Raw genomic sequence first — 17,081 nt, 5'->3', positions numbered from 1 at the left:
CAGCCGGTGAACAGAGCCCTCTCCCTGCTCCTGTTTACACTGGAACAGACCAGCTCCCCCGCCCTGCAGGAGAGCCAAAGACAGCATTATGCTGCGGCTCTATAGAGAAGCCTTTTTCCGTGGCGTTCCACAAGTACAGACTGTAAACTATGGATAAGTATACCCAGGTGTGTGTGCAGTCACCCCTTTGTCAATAAAGACATTAGCTCTCTCTTTTATGTGAATGGATTACGGATTATACTGAGCTGCATTTCACGATACCGCAAAGGTTATTTACCAGAACTGAGCTTAACAAGAGTTTTTTGAGCTGAAGGAAACAGAGGCCCTGTTTTTTTGGTAGTATTTCTTTCTTTCTTTTTTTGCCCTTTCTGAAGTTTTCACAGTCCTCACAGGCAAGCTCCAGGCCCTAGTGCGACCCCACCGTCATGTAAACCGCAGAAATGTCTTTCTTATTATCGCGACGTGGCCCTCTCAGAATGGCGGGGCTTATCTCACGCGTAGCACGCAGCTCACGCAGCGTCACGCTGTCTCTGCGGCTCCCCTCTCCAGCCGATGTCCCGCAGAGCCAGGGCGCCCCCGGTCTGGCTTCATTACAGAGGGGCTAAAAAGCGCTTTCGACAGCCTGTAAAGGTTAAGCCTCACGCGGGAGAGTGCCCCCCCCCCCCCCCCCCCCAGTGGCGCACCACCCCCCACCGATGTCACCGCGAAATTTCATCTGAATGCCGAACACGGACGACAGTCCGGGTTTTTCACGCTGGAGGGAAGGAGAGGCGATCGTGACGGGGGTTTAATAGCCGTCGTAGTTTTTCCCCTTTGAAGCCGAAACTTTCTCTTTTATAGCGTGGTCTTGTTTGCACTGTTTGTTTTTTTTCTCCATTATTTATTTGTTTGAATAGACAACCGGTCGGTCCCCGAGGGAATAAGCATCGGGTTTGAAAAACCCAGCATATTAGCCTATTTATTGGCGGGATATTTATAGGACACCTTTGAATCAGGGCCAGGATCAGGTGATTCATCCCAGGCCTGCCCCCCTCCCTGTCATGATTAATGCCGCGGTGCAGAGGGTTTTATCTCCTGGGCCCACAGCTCGGAGGTGCTGAATGTCAGCGCAATTAGAGGAATGAAACTGGGCGGAGCATGGCTGGACAATCTGCTGATTACACACAAACGTCCTCGCTGGCTTTGTCCAGGAACTGGCCACCACCAGGCTCTGAATCCTTAATCAGCCACCCCGGAATCAAGACTTTTTCCTTCCTGTTCTAACTTTTGTTCCGCGTGCGAGTTGGTGAAATGTCGACAGCTAGCAGGGCCGCGCTCAAGGAAGGACGGTGCTGTACTGACCGGTTTTGACCGGTCTCCGCGTGAAATATCATAAAACCCATGACCTAAGCAACACGGGGGGAGCACTGGTGCTGTCAGGGAGGAACGCGGAGGAGGCAGAGAGGAGTTTTTTATGTGTCTGACGGCGACAGCTGGATGTGGTCGCCGGTATCCAGGGAAACCAGAGGAAACAGATGTTGGGCGAGGATAGGGGACAGCGGCAGTGCAGAACACAGCTGTCAGCAGTGGCCCGAAGACAGACCCCTGAGGCACTCCGAATCTTTCCAACCAAACAGGCTCATTTTCTGTGGGCTTGTTTTGTGTGTGTGTGTGTGTGTGTGTGTGTGTGTGTTGTGTGCCTGCATGTGTGTGTGTGTGTGTGTGTGTATGTGTCTGTGGTTATAGTCCATGGGGGACTCTTGTGGACATGGTGTCCGACACACTGATGGGGGTCTAATGGGAATGACAAGTGACCGGAAGGGAAGAGAGAGAGTAAGGAAGGAAGAGAGGGAGAAGAGGAGGAAAGAGAGAGGGAGGGAGAGACAGAGAGAGATGGAGGGAGTGTACACAGAGACGCAGGGTGAGGCAGTGAAGGCCCTTGGCTCAGTGTGGGGCTGTCAGCGGTAACCATAGCGCTGTGCTGGGGAAGAATGGGTAATTGTGTTTGGAGGTTTCCATATGCACTGCCTGGCACTGCCACTGTGCATTCAGACAAGCATATGCTCTCATGCAAATGTGATGAATGACTAAAGACACTGTCGCTTTCCATACACTCAAACATACAGACATACACACAAACACACACATGCACGCGCGCACACACAAACACAGACACACACACACACGCACATGAACACACACACGCTCTCTCACACACACACACACACACACACACCTAGAACTGCTGCTGCATGGCATTATACAGTATAATAAATCTTTCCTCCGTCGTATAGTAACACAGCAGATTGTATTTCCATTTCTGCTCCCTCAGGTGAGTCTTCTCCTCTTTATATTTAGAGCCGAGTCTCGGTGTCAAAAACTTCCTCAGGTAGCCACAGGCTTGCATGAGCACATTTTGAAAAATAAATACATTTGCATAGCAGTCTGTAAATAGGCGTACATCACTTCTCCTCCGCACAGCTGAGGCGCGTGCGTCCCGTCGCGCTCTCGACACCGGTAGCAGCCCGCAGGCCCGTAGAACCCTTTCCACAGTTTCTGGGAGAAGCGAATGTGGTTCTAACCCACGGAACCCCCGGGCCGGCCTGACCCCACTTTAGCACTCACGGGGTGAGGCCCTTTATTTATTTGCTTAAGAACGGAGAGTCGGCCTGCCTACTGACCGAGCAACGAGGTCTCCCCCGGGTTAAACCGCCTCTGCTGCTGGTGGCTAACATTGCCTGACAGTCCCTTAATGATGTAGCCTAGCCCAGTTTACAGTGCAGCAAAACTGCATCTGTGGAGTTCAGCCTGCGATTTTGGCGAGCTCATTTAACAGCGGAAGAGACTTGGAAACGCGGATTTGCTCAGCAAATGTGCTCGTCATGTTGAGGGTTCCTACCGCGTTTCATTGACTTAAAATGCGCTTAACCTGTTATGACTTTCTGCTGTTGTGCTAATGCTAGCTGCGTACTGTTAGTTATTAAGCATCCTGTAGCCTAGGGGTTAAGGTACATGACTGGGACCCAGAAGGTTGGTGGTTCAAGCCTTGGTGCAGCCATGATAAGATCCACACAGCCGTTAGGCCCTTGAGCCTGGCCTTTAATCTTGCATTGCCCCAGGGGGGGACTGTCCCCTGCTTAGTCTAATCAACTGTAAGTCCACTAAATAACAAATTATCATTATTATTATTATTATTATTATTATTATTATAGTGAATGAATGGCAGCAGTCATGGTTTGTTCTTGAGATGTCTCCCCCTCAGTACCAGGTAAACTGACTGGCATGCGGAACAGAAGCACATCTTGTGTTGTTTGGCCTCTGAGTGCCGGCTCTCCTCAGAGTGGACCTCCCAGGCGGGTGTCGGTGTTCCCCGTGTGGGCCGTGGTGTGGGGCGTGTCTCCGCGGCGGCTGTAGGTCTGAAACCGTGCGCTGGCGCGACGCGTCTGTACGGGAAGTCTGATTGGCTCGTTCTGTTCGGGAAGTCTGATTGGCTCGTCCTGCTTTAGAGCAGACTTCACACGGCGTGATTTCTGAGGGGGAAGAACAGCGTAAACCACTTCAGAATTCAGCACAATCATTTTTCATATTTCATAAGCAGCGTTCAAGGGCATTGAGTGACAAATATTGAAAATATTGTTTGGATTGATGGTTGAGTTAAAGGCCTTTTTTTTTTTGTGGAGATCCATTATTCGGTGTGTTGCTCCTATAACTCCTGCTCAACTGGCACACACAGGCACACATGCATGCACACGCACACACATACAAACAGGTACACACACACACACAGGTACACACACACACATGCACACACAGGTACACACACACACACACACACACACATGCACACACAGCTACACGCACACACACACACAGGTACACACACACACACACACACATACATGCACACACAGGTACACGCGCACACACACACGCACACACAGGTACACGCACACACGCACGCACACACAGGTACACGCACACACGCACACACACACAGGCACACACACACACACGCACACAGGTACACACACAGGTACACGCACACACACACAGGCACACACACACACGCACACAGGTACACACACAGGTGCACACACACACACGCACACACAGGTACACACACACACACGCACACACAGGTACACGCACACACACAGGTACGCACACACGCACACACACACAGGCACACAGGCACACACACACACACACACCCGCCCACAGGCACACACACACACACACAGGCACACACACACAGGTACACACACAGGTACGCACACACACACACAGGTACACACACACACACACAGGTACACACACAGGTACACACACACACACTACTTGGGAATGCTGTCGGCACCTGAAGCCTGCTACACCTGAGCATGTGCCCCAGTATGGGAGCTAAGCTCTGCGATCTGCATAATTAGCTGCATCCATTTCTCTCTAACTTTAATCCACAATAGTGAAGACCGAGTGAGTGCATTTTTCAGCTGAAAGCCATTTCAGTGTTTATCATGTTCAGAATTCAATTTCGCGAGTCGCTTTGGCTAAAAGCATCTTCCAGCTTCCAACTAAACAGTCCATTGCAAAGCTGTTGAGCGCGTGAGTTTTTCTGTAGTTATCTGACGAGACGTGCCGTACATTCGGCAACATCTGAGAACGGGTAAACTGCGGAACATCACAGGAAGTATCTTCTGTAGGTGAGCGGGAGCGTGGTGAAATGGCGGTGCTTTCTGGAACTCCCTGCAGTCTAGCGCCCGGGGAAAACGGGCACAATCGAAGCGCTTTTGTACGAGAGAAAGGCTCATTCTGTCGGCTCGTCTCAGCGCTGAAGTGCCTTTGCATGCCCCCGTCTGCTGAAAAGTGTTACTGGGTAACAGGACAGCGGGGCGCTGGGGGGGGTGGGGGGGTACTGTGTGCAAGGCCAGAATCTCCATACCAACGATCCTGCAAGGCGCTGGCTTGACAATGTGAAAATAGAAAAAAGAGAAAAAATGTAATGAAATTTCCGAGGGAGCAAATGAGGTGACTGAACTTATTCTGCTGGAGGAGAATCAGATATTTGCTAGTAAAATGTCCAGCGCTCCCTCCAACCTCTCACATGGAGGAAGGAAAATAACCTCTTGAAAAATGTGGAGTAACAGTAACCGAGGACAAAGGGTTATAGGTCCTTGGTCTGTGACTGACATCTTTGTAGTTTGGTGAGGGGGGGTTGGGGGGGGAGCTGTACAGCTCCAACTCTGGCACTCCACTGCGTAGCTTTAACTGAGGCAGCCTGTAGACTAGTGGCTAAGGTACATGACTGGGGCAGCCTGTAGACTAGTGGCTAAGGTACATGACTGGGGCAGCCTGTAGACTAGTGGCTAAGGTACATGACTGGGGCAGCCTGTAGCCTAGTGGCTAAGGTACATGACTGGGGCAGCCTGTAGCCTAGTGGCTAAGGTACATGACTGGGGCAGCCTGTAGCCTAGTGGCTAAGGTACATGACTGGGGCAGCCTGTAGCCTAGTGGCTAAGGTACATGACTGGTTGAAGTAGCCAGTGTGTCACCAGGATAAGATCTGCGCAGCTGTTGGGCCCTTAACCCCACATTAATCCCTGGATGCTGCGGACGGTGCTCCTAAGTAACTGCGATGGGTAAAATGCAGAGGACAGAGTGGTCCAATGAAGTAGACCTTATCTAACCCTGACACTAAACTGTGCTGTTCTAATCCTGACATTCCTCCAACTCTGACACTCCACTGCGCAGCTCGACTGTAACTCTGACGCTCAGCTGCGCAGCTGGATTGTAACTCTGACACTCGACTGCGCAGCTGGATTGTAACTCTGACACTCCACTGCGCAGATGTAAGCCCTGACATTATAGCTGTGCAGATCAGTGACGGGGTCATGGCTGAGGGCGTTCGTTTGGGAGCGTAACTAATCGCGCTGTGAACACACAGTCTGGGTATGATAGAAATGCAGTCAGATAGCCTGCAGTAAAGCGACGGTTTCATTTTACATTTTACTAAAGCTGCATTGGGCACAGTTTTTCGCTCTCCGTGGCGAGGGGTATGGATAGAAATGTCTGTGTGTGTGCGCATGTGCGTGTCTGCTTGTGTGTATGCATGCATCTGTGTGTGTGTGTGTGTGTCTGTCTGTATGTGTCTGCTTGTGTGTATGTATGCATGCATGCATGTGTGTATGTGTGTGTGTGTGTCTGTTATGTATATCGACCAAAACAAGGAGCAACCCTCATTTAACCCCGGCACTTGCATCTCCGCACTTGCTGTCTGTTTGTTTTATGGCCCAGTTGTTTATAATTGAAATTCCTTCAGTTGTCTTTTAGAGCCCTGAATGGCTTGGCACCAGAATACATTGCCACCATGCTATCTGCAGATGCCAGGCTTCTCTGTAGCCAGAAAGTTGAGGGTGAAAGAGCAGATGACGCTGGTTTTTCCTTTAATGTTCCCAGACTGTAGAACAGCCTGTGCATCTCGACAGACTCCAACAGTAGCTGGATTTAAAAGTCGATTGAAAAACACATTGGTTTTTTGCTTTTATTGTTTCGTTTTTTTTGGTTTTGTTGATTTCTTTTAAGTGAACGGGCAGTCTGCCCTCCTTTTGTAAGTAAAAATAACATTTTTATTGGAAAGCGCAGAGGGTAACAGATAGAGAGAGGACCACACCACAGAGAGTGCTGTGGCAGGGGGCCGAACCCCCGATCATGTCTGCCGCCATATAGAGTGCATGCGTGTGTGTGTGTTTGTGTGTGTGCATGCGTTTGTGTGTTTATGTGTGTGTGAGTGCTCGTGTGTGTGTGTGTTTGTGTGTGTGCATGCGTTTGTGTGTTTATGTGTGTGTGAGTGCTCGTGTGTGTGTGTGTGTGTGTGCATGCGTTTGTGTGATTATGTGTGTGTGAGTGCTCGTGTGTGTGTGCAAGCATTTGTGTGTTTATGTGTGTGTGAGTGCTTGTGTGTGTGTTCATGCGTTTGTGTGTTTATGTGTGTGTGAGTGCTTGTGTGTGTGTGCATGCGTTTGTGTGATTATGCGTGTGTGAGTGCTCGTGTGTGTGCATGCATTTGTGTGTTTATGTGTGTGTGAGTGCTCGTGTGTGTGTGTATGCGTTTGTGTGTTTATGTGCATATGCACAGGCGTGTGTCTGCGCGCGAGCGTGCATGTGTGTATGCACATACGTGCTTGGATATGTATGTCTGTGTACGCACACATGTCTATGTGTGTCTGTGTGAGCGCGTGCAAGCCTGTGTATGCGTGTGTGTGCATGCATGCATTTGTGTGTGTTTCTGTGTGTGCTCTGCGCCCCTGGTTCTGGCTGTAGACAGTGTGAGAGTGTAATTATCCAGGGTATGGTGGCCTCTCCGCTCGCCTCCCTGAAGCCCAATGAGGGAGACTGCTGAATAAGCTCCGCCTCTTCTCCATGTGGGCCAGTTACAGGGCTCTCTCTCCCTCTCTCTATCTCTCTATCTCTCATATGTCTCGTATCAGTATTTCCGCCCACTCTCATTTGAGCCCTTCTTCTCCGGGTAGATAAAGTGTTTTATTCCCACCTGGCCCCCTGCTGGCCACCGGTTGAAGGTGTTTTAAAAAAGAAAAATGCGTCTCGAGGCTCCAGAATACCTTCCCGATGTCCTCAGGCACTCATGAGCACAGTCTGTCCGTCAGAAGAGACGGCCACCCACCGAGTACTCACTCCGGCAAACTCTCAGGTTCTTATGACTGAAATCTCGAGTACACGGTTACTCCAGTCTCTTACTGGGGCACACTGCTCCTGCAGTGTTCATTGACATGAATTAATGGCATTTTGGCAGATGCTCTTATCCAGAGCGACGTACAGTTGATTAGACTAAGCAGGAGACAATCCTCCCCTGGAGCAATGCAGGGTTGACGGCCTCGCTCAAGGGCCCAACGGCTGTGCAGATCTCATTGTGTTTTGAACCGCCGACCTTGCGGGTCCCAGTCATGTACCTCAACCACGCTACAGGCCGTAGATCAGGGTATCAACATCCAATCAGCAACATGAAACAATGTAATAGTGAACTATCAGTGAGCAAAGAACACGAGCAGTACTGCTGGAGTTGAGTCAGTTGGTCAGATCTGAGAATAGCTTATAAGATTAAGTTTGAATTTATGAGTGTATTATTATTGTTTTTTAAGTTCTTTTCTCAATGTAATCGCTTCCAGTACTAAAATACCTAGTAATGCAAAGAGGATTTTTTTTTCAAGAAATACTTTACAGTTTAAATCTCTCTAAGCAGGGATAGGCAATCTGCTCCAGCGGAGATTTCTCTCAGAAGAGGATTGAAATCGATAGGCAGTTGGAGAGATAAGTAAAAATAGTCTTTGTTCCATTTCGCTGTGTGTCTCAGAAACAGATGAAAATGGAATTGGGAGAATAGGGCTTATTTTTCCTGTTTGTAATGTATGCATTGTGAATGTGCTTTTGTATTTACGGGTAGCGCATGCCTGTCGTTGCGCGCTGAAAGTGCTTATCTGTGCGGTGCGACGTCCCTGTGGTGGGAAGTGATGGCATTGACTGAGGAAGGCGAGATGAATCTTCTCTGGTTAATGCTGCTGCAGTGCAGCGCAGGAGAGAGGGGGGGATGTCTCTGCCACTGCTCCGCCAAAATAATCCATCCCAAATAACACCGTGCGTAAGACACTCTGCAGTTTAGGTTTAAATCAGAATTCATCTTTTATCCACTCCCTGTGTTTGCGTGTGCTTGTGTGTGAGTGTGTGTATACGTCTGTGTGTATGTGTGAGAGAGTGAGTGTGTGTGTATATGTCTGTGCATGTGCACGTCTGTGTGTGTGTGTGTGTGTGTGTGTGTGTGTGTGTGTGTGTGTGTGTGTGTGTATATATGTGTGTGTGAGAGTGAGTGTGTGTATATGGCTGTGTGTGTGTGTGTGTGTATGCATGTGTGTGTGTGTGTGTGTGTGTGTGTGTGTGTGTGTGTATATGTGTGTGTGAGAGTGAGTGTGTGTATATGGCTGTGTGTGTGTGTGTGTGTGTGTGTGTGTGTGTGTATGTCTGTGCCTATACCTGTACTTGTGCAGGTGTGCGATTGTGAGTATGTGCGCATGCGAGTATGTGCATTCTTGTGTGTGTGTGTGTGCGTTGTTGTGTGTGCGGGTGCTTGCATACGTGTGTGTCTGTGCTTGCGTACATGTGTATGTGTGTCTTGAGTAGGCATGCTGACAGTCAGAGTGGATGTTAAATCATGTCGCCTCATCTTCTGCCCACACAGTCCCTATTAGTTTCATTCTTCGGAACGAATCGAAAGCCATTATGGCCTTGAGAATGTACAACTGCCGCACATAAAAAGGGCGAAAGAATTTCGGATGTGAGAAACCGTGGAGACCAGGCCAGGTGTTATTTCACCTCTGAGAGCAGCACCGTACCTGTGTCTGCAGGTGTCCCTGGTCTCCTGGAGAGAAATACCGAGCTGTGGTTCAGACCTTTCTCCTCTGGGGCAAGAGCTAAATGCCATTATTTGTCCTCATTCCGGTCTTACGTTGGTACGCAGGGCGAGGGGGGGTTTTGTAGCCTGTGCTTTTAAGAGTAATGTTCAGCGCTGCACTGGGACAGGGGGGGGGCATGTGCATTCTTCTGGGCCGCACTATAGATTAGGGCCTTCTCAACCTCAATTACCAGGCGCGCACCGAGCCTCCCTCCGTACGGAGATAAAGCCTTTAGCCGCAGTCCGCTCGTTTGAGGAAGCACTTGTGCCTTCCGCACCGCGCGCGCGGGGGAATAGCGGCGAGCGGTCGCCGCCCGTCCTTCGGCGCTTATCTTAGTCCCGCAGGCGGTGTTGCCGGGCGGACCGTACCCAGCGCTGGCTGAAGGGCCCCGGCTGACGCCGGATCGGCAGGTAAATTATGCGGCCCGTGATATCCCCACCCAGGCTGAGTGATACCCCTGTGCACTGCCACAAAAACAAAAACAACAAGTATTTTTAGTCTGTTACTTTTTTTTTCTGCTAAATAAGACGAAAATATTGCTAATGAGTTAAGGCAGTTTGGCTAATTTCACGATTTGCCAATGGAATAAGAAGATTTAACTTCACAAGCAAACATTATCTGAAAGCAAGCTATTGTTTCTCCTCGTAACAACACTAAAACGCGTGTTAAAGCAGTCACTTTTTGCAGTGTGATATCACCCTCTCTGTTAGCAAACAGCATGTTTAGCATGTTAGCGGGTGTGTGCTCTCTGTTTGCGAGCAGCAGTGTTAGCGTGCGTCTGCTCTCTGTTAGCGAGCAGCAGTGTTAGCGGTTGTCTGCTCTCTGTTAGCGAGCAGCTTTGTTAGCGTGTATCTACTCTCTGTTAGCGAGCAGCAGTGTTAGCGTGCGTCTGCTCTCTGTTAGCGAGCAGCTGTGTTAGCGTGTATCTACTCTGTTAGTGAGCAGCAGTATTAGCATGTGTCTGCTCTCTGTTAGCGAGCAGCAGTGTTAGCGTGCGTCTGCTCTCTGTTAGCGAGCAGCGGTGTTAGCGTGCGTCTGCTCTCTGTTAGCGAGCAGCAGTGTTAGCGTGCGTCTGCTCTCTGTTAGCGAGCAGCTGTGTTAGCGTGCGTCTGCTCTCTGTTAGCGAGCAGCTGTGTTAGCGTGTATCTACTCTCTGTTAGTGAGCAGCAGTGTTATCGTGCGTCTGCTCTCTGTTAGCGAGCAGCAGTGTTAGCGTGCGTCTGCTCTCTGTTAGCGTGCGTCTGCTCTCTGTTAGCGAGCAGCTGTTTTAGCGTGTATCTACTCTGTTAGCGAGCTGCTGTGTTAGCGTGTATCTACTCTCTGTTAGTGAGCAGCAGTGTTAGCGTGTATCTGCTCTCTGTTGATGACCAGCAGCATTAGTCAGTGACTGCTCTCTGTTAGGGAGCACCGTAACGAGTTAAAAATTTGTTAAAGAGTTCGAGGTCGGATTTGGGGAACCCTGGCCTCTCACTCGTCCAAAGATCTCTTCGACAAAACACGTTACCAGTCAGCTAAATGTGAAACCACCCCTCCCTCGCCAAGGGCAACGACCGTTGTTTTGAATTTGAGGGTTATGTCATCACGGACCGTTGTCGCGGTAACCTGCTACGAGCCTTCACCGCCCTTCACCCCGCGCCTACTAGCCGGGCTAGCCGGGCTAGCCGAGCTAACCCTGCTCCGGCAGCCAGCGGCAGCGCTATCCAGTGTCTGCCTGCGCGCCCGCTTCCTGTCCCAAGCCAGCCGTTTCTCACTTTCAATCACTGGCTGCCGCTCGGTGTAATCAGGGTCTTAAGCCCTAACAGAGCGCGACAGTGAGGCTGTAATGCCTGCTGAAGTGTGGCATCTCTCACCCATCAGCCCGTCACTGTACAGGACCGCGCGAAGAACTGAGGGGAAGCTCGCTACCATCCACACTGGGGGGGGGGGGGGGGATGAAAAATGAATTTGCATTTAATTTTCCGATCCACCTGAATCCTAGGTATAGTCGTGTTATTTTCACTGGGACCACACATAGGGCCAGTTTCACAGACACAGATTATGCTTAGGCCTGGGCTAAATTGAGTTTTGCATGGAGAATCTCCATTCAAAATTGAATTTATTCTAGGGCTTGGCTTCATTTGTGTTTATGAAACTGGCCCATAATATACTCATTTATATACATGCTCTTTCTACAATTGCATTCATGTATTTTTATCCTCTGAAATTATTGAAGGTTTTTATAAGTGCTTAAGAGGATCCTGATGAGTCATTGAGAAGCTGTGGGTGTTCACTGGCCCCCGGCTCAACTTTGATCTGAAGGGGCTTCTTTCTATCTTTTTTTTTTTTACTTCTGGCTGGTGGTCTAAAGCCGCCAAGAGCCTTCTGCTCGAGAGGAGAAAAAAGTAGATTTGCCAATGCCTCATCGATCCAGCAGAGTGACCTGGATGTAAAGTCCAGCCCGCCTCCGTGCACAGAACCAGCTCTCTCTCGAACTCTCCCTGCCCCTGTCCTGCCCTCCTGGCTTTCAGAGTGAAAAGACGCAAAAGATCCTCTTTTTATTTCCCACAACTCTCGCCGTAGAAAAAGGCACTCGAGCTTTCTCCGCGGCCTCCCGACCCTTTGTGAAAAGCTACGGCGATTATTAATTGTATTAATAGGAGTCGCTGTGTTTAAAGTTGCGGGCCGCACATAAAATGGAGTGCCAGGTAGCGGGACTGGAGGAGGAGACGGCCTGCCCCGCAGTCGCCGGAAAGAGCCGGAACGAAACATCTGCCATGTTTCTGTTGCTCCGGTCCGTCAGACCGCTTAATTCGGCCGTGTGCCGAGACTCGAGAGGCGGGCCCGGCCTTCACGTCTGCCGGGTAATCGCGGCTGTGAGCGGCGTCAGGAGGGAAGGCAGGGCAACCACGGCAACCACCGTGTGACACGGAGCAGCACAAAACCCCGGGGCATTGTGGGTACTCCGCTCAGCCTCTGTTAGGAATGTTCAAGCGCTCCGGGGTTTCATCTGCTCACATCCAGTAATGGGGCAAGGGTGGGGGAGGAGGGGCGGGGGGTATAAGCAGGGTCTTCTGTCTTTTAAACGGCTTCGTGGTTTCCTTTGTCCTGCCCAGTGTACTGCACTGTTTTTCCAGTGAATCGTTTCATATTGCTGGATAATTACTGTACCAGTTCCTACAAAGGCAATATCCTTATAGGTAATACTAACCGTGTAGCTCTTGTCACTCAAACCTGCAAATGTATAGCCAAAGTTTTGGCGGTAGATTAATCAACGTCAGGCCCCCATACCTGTAAAAGCCGAAAGTGGAATTCCAAACCCTGATACTTGTGATATCTCTCAGTTCTGCCATTAAAGAGAAGACAAAACCATTCCTGTGAGCTGCCCAAGGCTGGTTAATATCAGAGATCACAACGAGGTGCTACATCAGCCGTGGGATTGTCTTCTCTCTAGGAATTTTAATATGTTGATTGATATTATAGACTGATGATTATCCATATCTATTATCCACAAATTCTCTCCCCTTCGGCGACCATTGTAACTGACGCTTATTAAGACAGTTATTGCGATTTGTGGGGAAATTAGTTTCTTCCTTTCTTGCTGAAAGTCTTATGGAAGATCACCTAAAAGATGTTCTGGATTATTTTTAACACAAATTAGGTCTCGTTAATTAAGCTTCTTATAAAATTCTGCCAATGAGCAATTCGTGACCCAAGATGTGTGTTGCTGTTCAGCGCCCCCTACCTGTCAAAATGGATACTCAACATTTTTTTCGAGTTACCAGCTGAATGTTTGTGGAACATTACCTTCTTATTATTTTTTATCTGTAATACTGTAAAGCATTTTTGGGTCCTGGAAACCTATACTGAGATGCTGCATTTTACAGTCAACAGGCCTTTAATGCGGTTTTAGTGATAGTGGACTAAGATTTACTGCCAGAAGTTTGTAGGTTAAAATCTCAGGTGGGACTTTCAGCACAACACTGGAGTTGCTTCAGCACCTTACATACCCAGCTCCTGTACATGGTATATGCAGTAAATAGATAAAATGTGTACCAGATAACATAGAAAGCCTGAGCTAAGAACGTAGGCATCGCTGCCTACTGGAGATTCTGTAAAGAGTGTGCAGTTTGACTGCTGTGTGTTTAATTACTTTTACTTTTTAATTGCTTTTTACTGTGATTAATTAATCATTTCCTGCGTTGTCTTCACTCCAGATCCCGCTGTCCACCAGAGGCAGAAGCCAGTGACAGACATTTGCTTCAAGACTGACATTTCAAGCCTGATGGACTTCAGCACACCCGACTCCTCTTTAGACAAAGGTGAGTCATTGCTATCTCTCTCTCTCTCTCCCTCTCTCTCTCTCCCCCCCTCTCTCTCTCTCTCTCCCCCCCCTCTCTCTCTCTCTCTGCCTCTCTCTCTCTCCCCCCCCCTCTCTCTCTCTCTCCCCCTCTCTCTCTCTCTCTCTCCCCCTCTCTCTTTCTCTCTCCCTCTCTCTCTCTCCCTCTCCCCCTGTCTCTCTTTCTCTCTCCCTCTCTCTCTCTCTCCCTCTCTCCCTCTCTCTCTCTCTCCCTCTCCCCCTCTCTCTCTCTCTCTCTCTCTCTCTCTCTCCCTCTCTCTCTCCTTCTGTCCCTCTCTCTCTCTCCCCCCCTCTCTCTCTCTCTCTCTCTCTCTCTCTCAGCTGAGTGCACTCGGTGGCACAGAGCTGGTTGGTTGGTTGGTCAACGAGTCGCAGAGATTGAGATGGGGGGGATGACGCCGCGGGAATGGACACGTTTTTCTGCTGATCTTCATGTATGTAGCCAGGGCCAGGACTTCCAGAGACCCCTTCCTCTGTCTCATCCAGCCAGTGTGGAGACCCTGCTGTAAAATCCAGCTATGCCAGCTGGAAAATTGAGCTGGTCAAGCAGGTCTAGCTGCCTATGATGTCTAGCTGGGACCTAGACTGCACTGGTCAGCTGTTTCAAAACCTAGCTTGAGCAGTTTTTTTCGGCAGGGGAGCTCACACATTTGCCCTCCGCAGCTCTCGGTCCCAGCAGACCTCAGACTCTGATCTCAGCTCCTCCGGGGTTGTGCGACCTGCTTTTGTGACCCGGTTGGAGCTGCTGACCAGCTGGTGGACTGATATTCAACAGGGTTGCAATGAGAGTTGCTTCAGGGTGGCCATGCCTCCAGCCACTCCAGCCCTGCCCCTGCTCTGCTAAAAGTGTTTTAGTCTTGAGATTTAAAGGGCTGGTTTCACAGACATAGATTAAGCCTAGTCCTAGATTAAATTCAGCTTTGACTGTACAGTGGGTTCTCCATCCAAAACTAATTTTAGTCCAGGACTAAGTGTAATCTGTGTCTGTGTATGTCTGGCCCCATAGGGCGGCCTGCAGCATAGTGGTTAAGGTAAATGACTGGGACACCCAAGGTCGGTGGTTCCAATCCCAGTGTGGCCACAATAAGATCCGCACAGCCGTTGGGCCCTTGAGCAAGGCCCTTAACCCTGCATTGCTCCAGGGGAGAATTGTCTCCTGCTTAGTCTAATCAGCTGTACGTCGCTCTGGATAAGAGCGTCTGCCAAATGCCAATAATGTAATGTAATAACTTACTTTTTCTCTCTTGTTGAAAATATTAGCAAGTTACTGTTTGCTTAAGTTAATTTTCTTACCCCTTGAAATGAGTCAAACTGTCTCACCTCATTGGGAATATTTCCAGGTAACATTTTCAGCTAAGACCAGCTGGGATTCTGAGCTGGTTTAAGATGGTTGTAGCTGGTCTCTGGCTAGACAAAGCTGGTCAAACTAGTCAAACTAGTTGACTAGCTGACTATATAGGCTGTCCAGTTGGTGCACAGCTGGTTGGCCAGCTAAAAGTTAATGTTGAAAACACAGATCAGCTTAGGCTGGTTTGAGATGGAATTTTAGAGCAGGAATTTTAATCCTATTTAGCAAAAAAAAGTAATCGAAAGTAATAGACAGTAATGAGACTAAAGTACTTGAGATTGAGATTGACTTATTTTTTAGTTTTTTTTGCTTGTCAGCTGTGTGAGGATAGTTAGCGGATGAGTTCTCAGTGTGCGCTTGTTGCAATGATGACTGATGAGCCGGGAGAATCGCAGCGGAAGAATTGTAGCGTTCCAGTCGACTCCAGTGGAGCAGGCATTCTGATGCGTCCGTCGCCGTGTTCAAGACCGTGTTTGTGTCGACTATTACAGGCAGACTTTGGATACATCTTCTGTACACCTGGCGTCTTGAAAAGCAGTAGCTCAGTGTCATGTTATCGTTTCACGTTACGCATCAATTGAGCTTTAAATGAATTTAAAACGGATTCGCAATTACAGGGGTGTGTGTGAAGGGATTGCGGCAAAAGTTGAGTGTTCCACACAAACCGTCTTTGTGGTGATTCCCAATGCTCGGCACGTTGAAAAAAAAAACATTGAATTAATTTTCTGTTCTGATAGTTCCACTACAGGTGCGGTAAAGGGTGAGAGAACAGGCGGGGAGATAATTTGTTGTTTACATATGTTCACAGCTCTCAGGCTTGCGCTGAGCTCTCACCGTACAGCGTTTCATTTTTACTTCAATGAGTCTCGGCGCTGTACGTGAGAACAGCAGGGCGGTCCTGATAAAGAATACAACACCTTCCTAACAAGCTGTCTGCTGTCTTACGGTACATATTCAATATAATATACAATGAAGAGCGGCGGACAGGCAAATAATATCCACCACCTGTTTGGCCTTCACTCACACATTTTCTGTTTTCCAATTCTCAGACACTCTCTCTCTCACACACACACACACCCACACATAGACACAGACACACACACATTCATTCAGTCTCACACAAGTGTGCAACAGTGCCCTCCAACAGTATTAACGAGTGTTTTTAGTCTTGTGGTAGGACTTCATTTTTGCTTGCTGTTTGCTTGACAAGTGAAGTGTTCCACGGGCAAATCTTGAAATGAGTGAAAACCGTCTCACCACATTGGCAATAGCTTTCCCTTCTTTAGCACAGAAGTGAAATAAGATTGTAATTCTCAATATTTTGCAGTGTTTACACCAAAAACATTTGTATTTGACATCACAAGATGAATATGAGGCAAAAGTGCAGACAATCTGTACTTTTGTGATGCTTTGACTTGTGGAAGAACCTATGCACTTGTAAGTCGCTTTGGATTAAAAGGGTCTGCCAAATGACCAAAATGTAAATGTAAATCAGCTTTTATTTCATGCTACATAACCATATTATATTTAACCATTCAGAAAATCCTTTTTTTGTGTCCCTCCATTTTGTCTGTATTTTTGTCCCATCATTTGACCTGAAATCCCAGTGCCTTATGTATACAGCATAAATTACAAATTTCACTGTTCCGTACCATGATTTTGTAGGGCACCGTACGTTCAGACACACACACACACAAACACACACATACACACACACACACACACAAACACACACATACACACACACACACACTCGCACACACACACACACACACACACACATACACACACACACTCGCGCACACACACACACACACACACGCTGCTCCACTCATGCCAGCTGGGCCGCTTCTTTACTTGCTGAGATGTGCTAGCTCAGGGAAACGGCCCCTCTGCCGGCTGCAGCCCCGGCCTCATACATCACCACGCGCTTCCTGGGAAGGGAGAGTGGGTGTCAGGGCCG

General features: G+C 48.9%; 1 protein-coding gene across 2 annotated transcripts in view; it reads left to right on the top strand.

Annotated features, from left to right (window-relative positions):
* Positions 1-17,081, top strand: part of LOC133139385 (kazrin-like) — a 321,899-nt gene that overhangs the window by 236,688 nt on the left and 68,130 nt on the right. For both annotated transcript variants that reach the window (XM_061258889.1, XM_061258888.1), the window contains exon 4: positions 13,628-13,732. In XM_061258889.1, the coding sequence (XP_061114873.1) occupies positions 13,628-13,732 (105 nt within the window). The remainder of the gene's footprint in view (positions 1-13,627; positions 13,733-17,081) is intronic.

The sequence above is a fragment of the Conger conger genome, chromosome 10, assembly GCF_963514075.1.
Source record: "Conger conger chromosome 10, fConCon1.1, whole genome shotgun sequence".
In the NCBI taxonomy this organism is placed as follows: Eukaryota; Metazoa; Chordata; class Actinopteri; order Anguilliformes; family Congridae; genus Conger; species Conger conger.
This window is presented reverse-complemented; position numbering and strand designations above follow the sequence as displayed.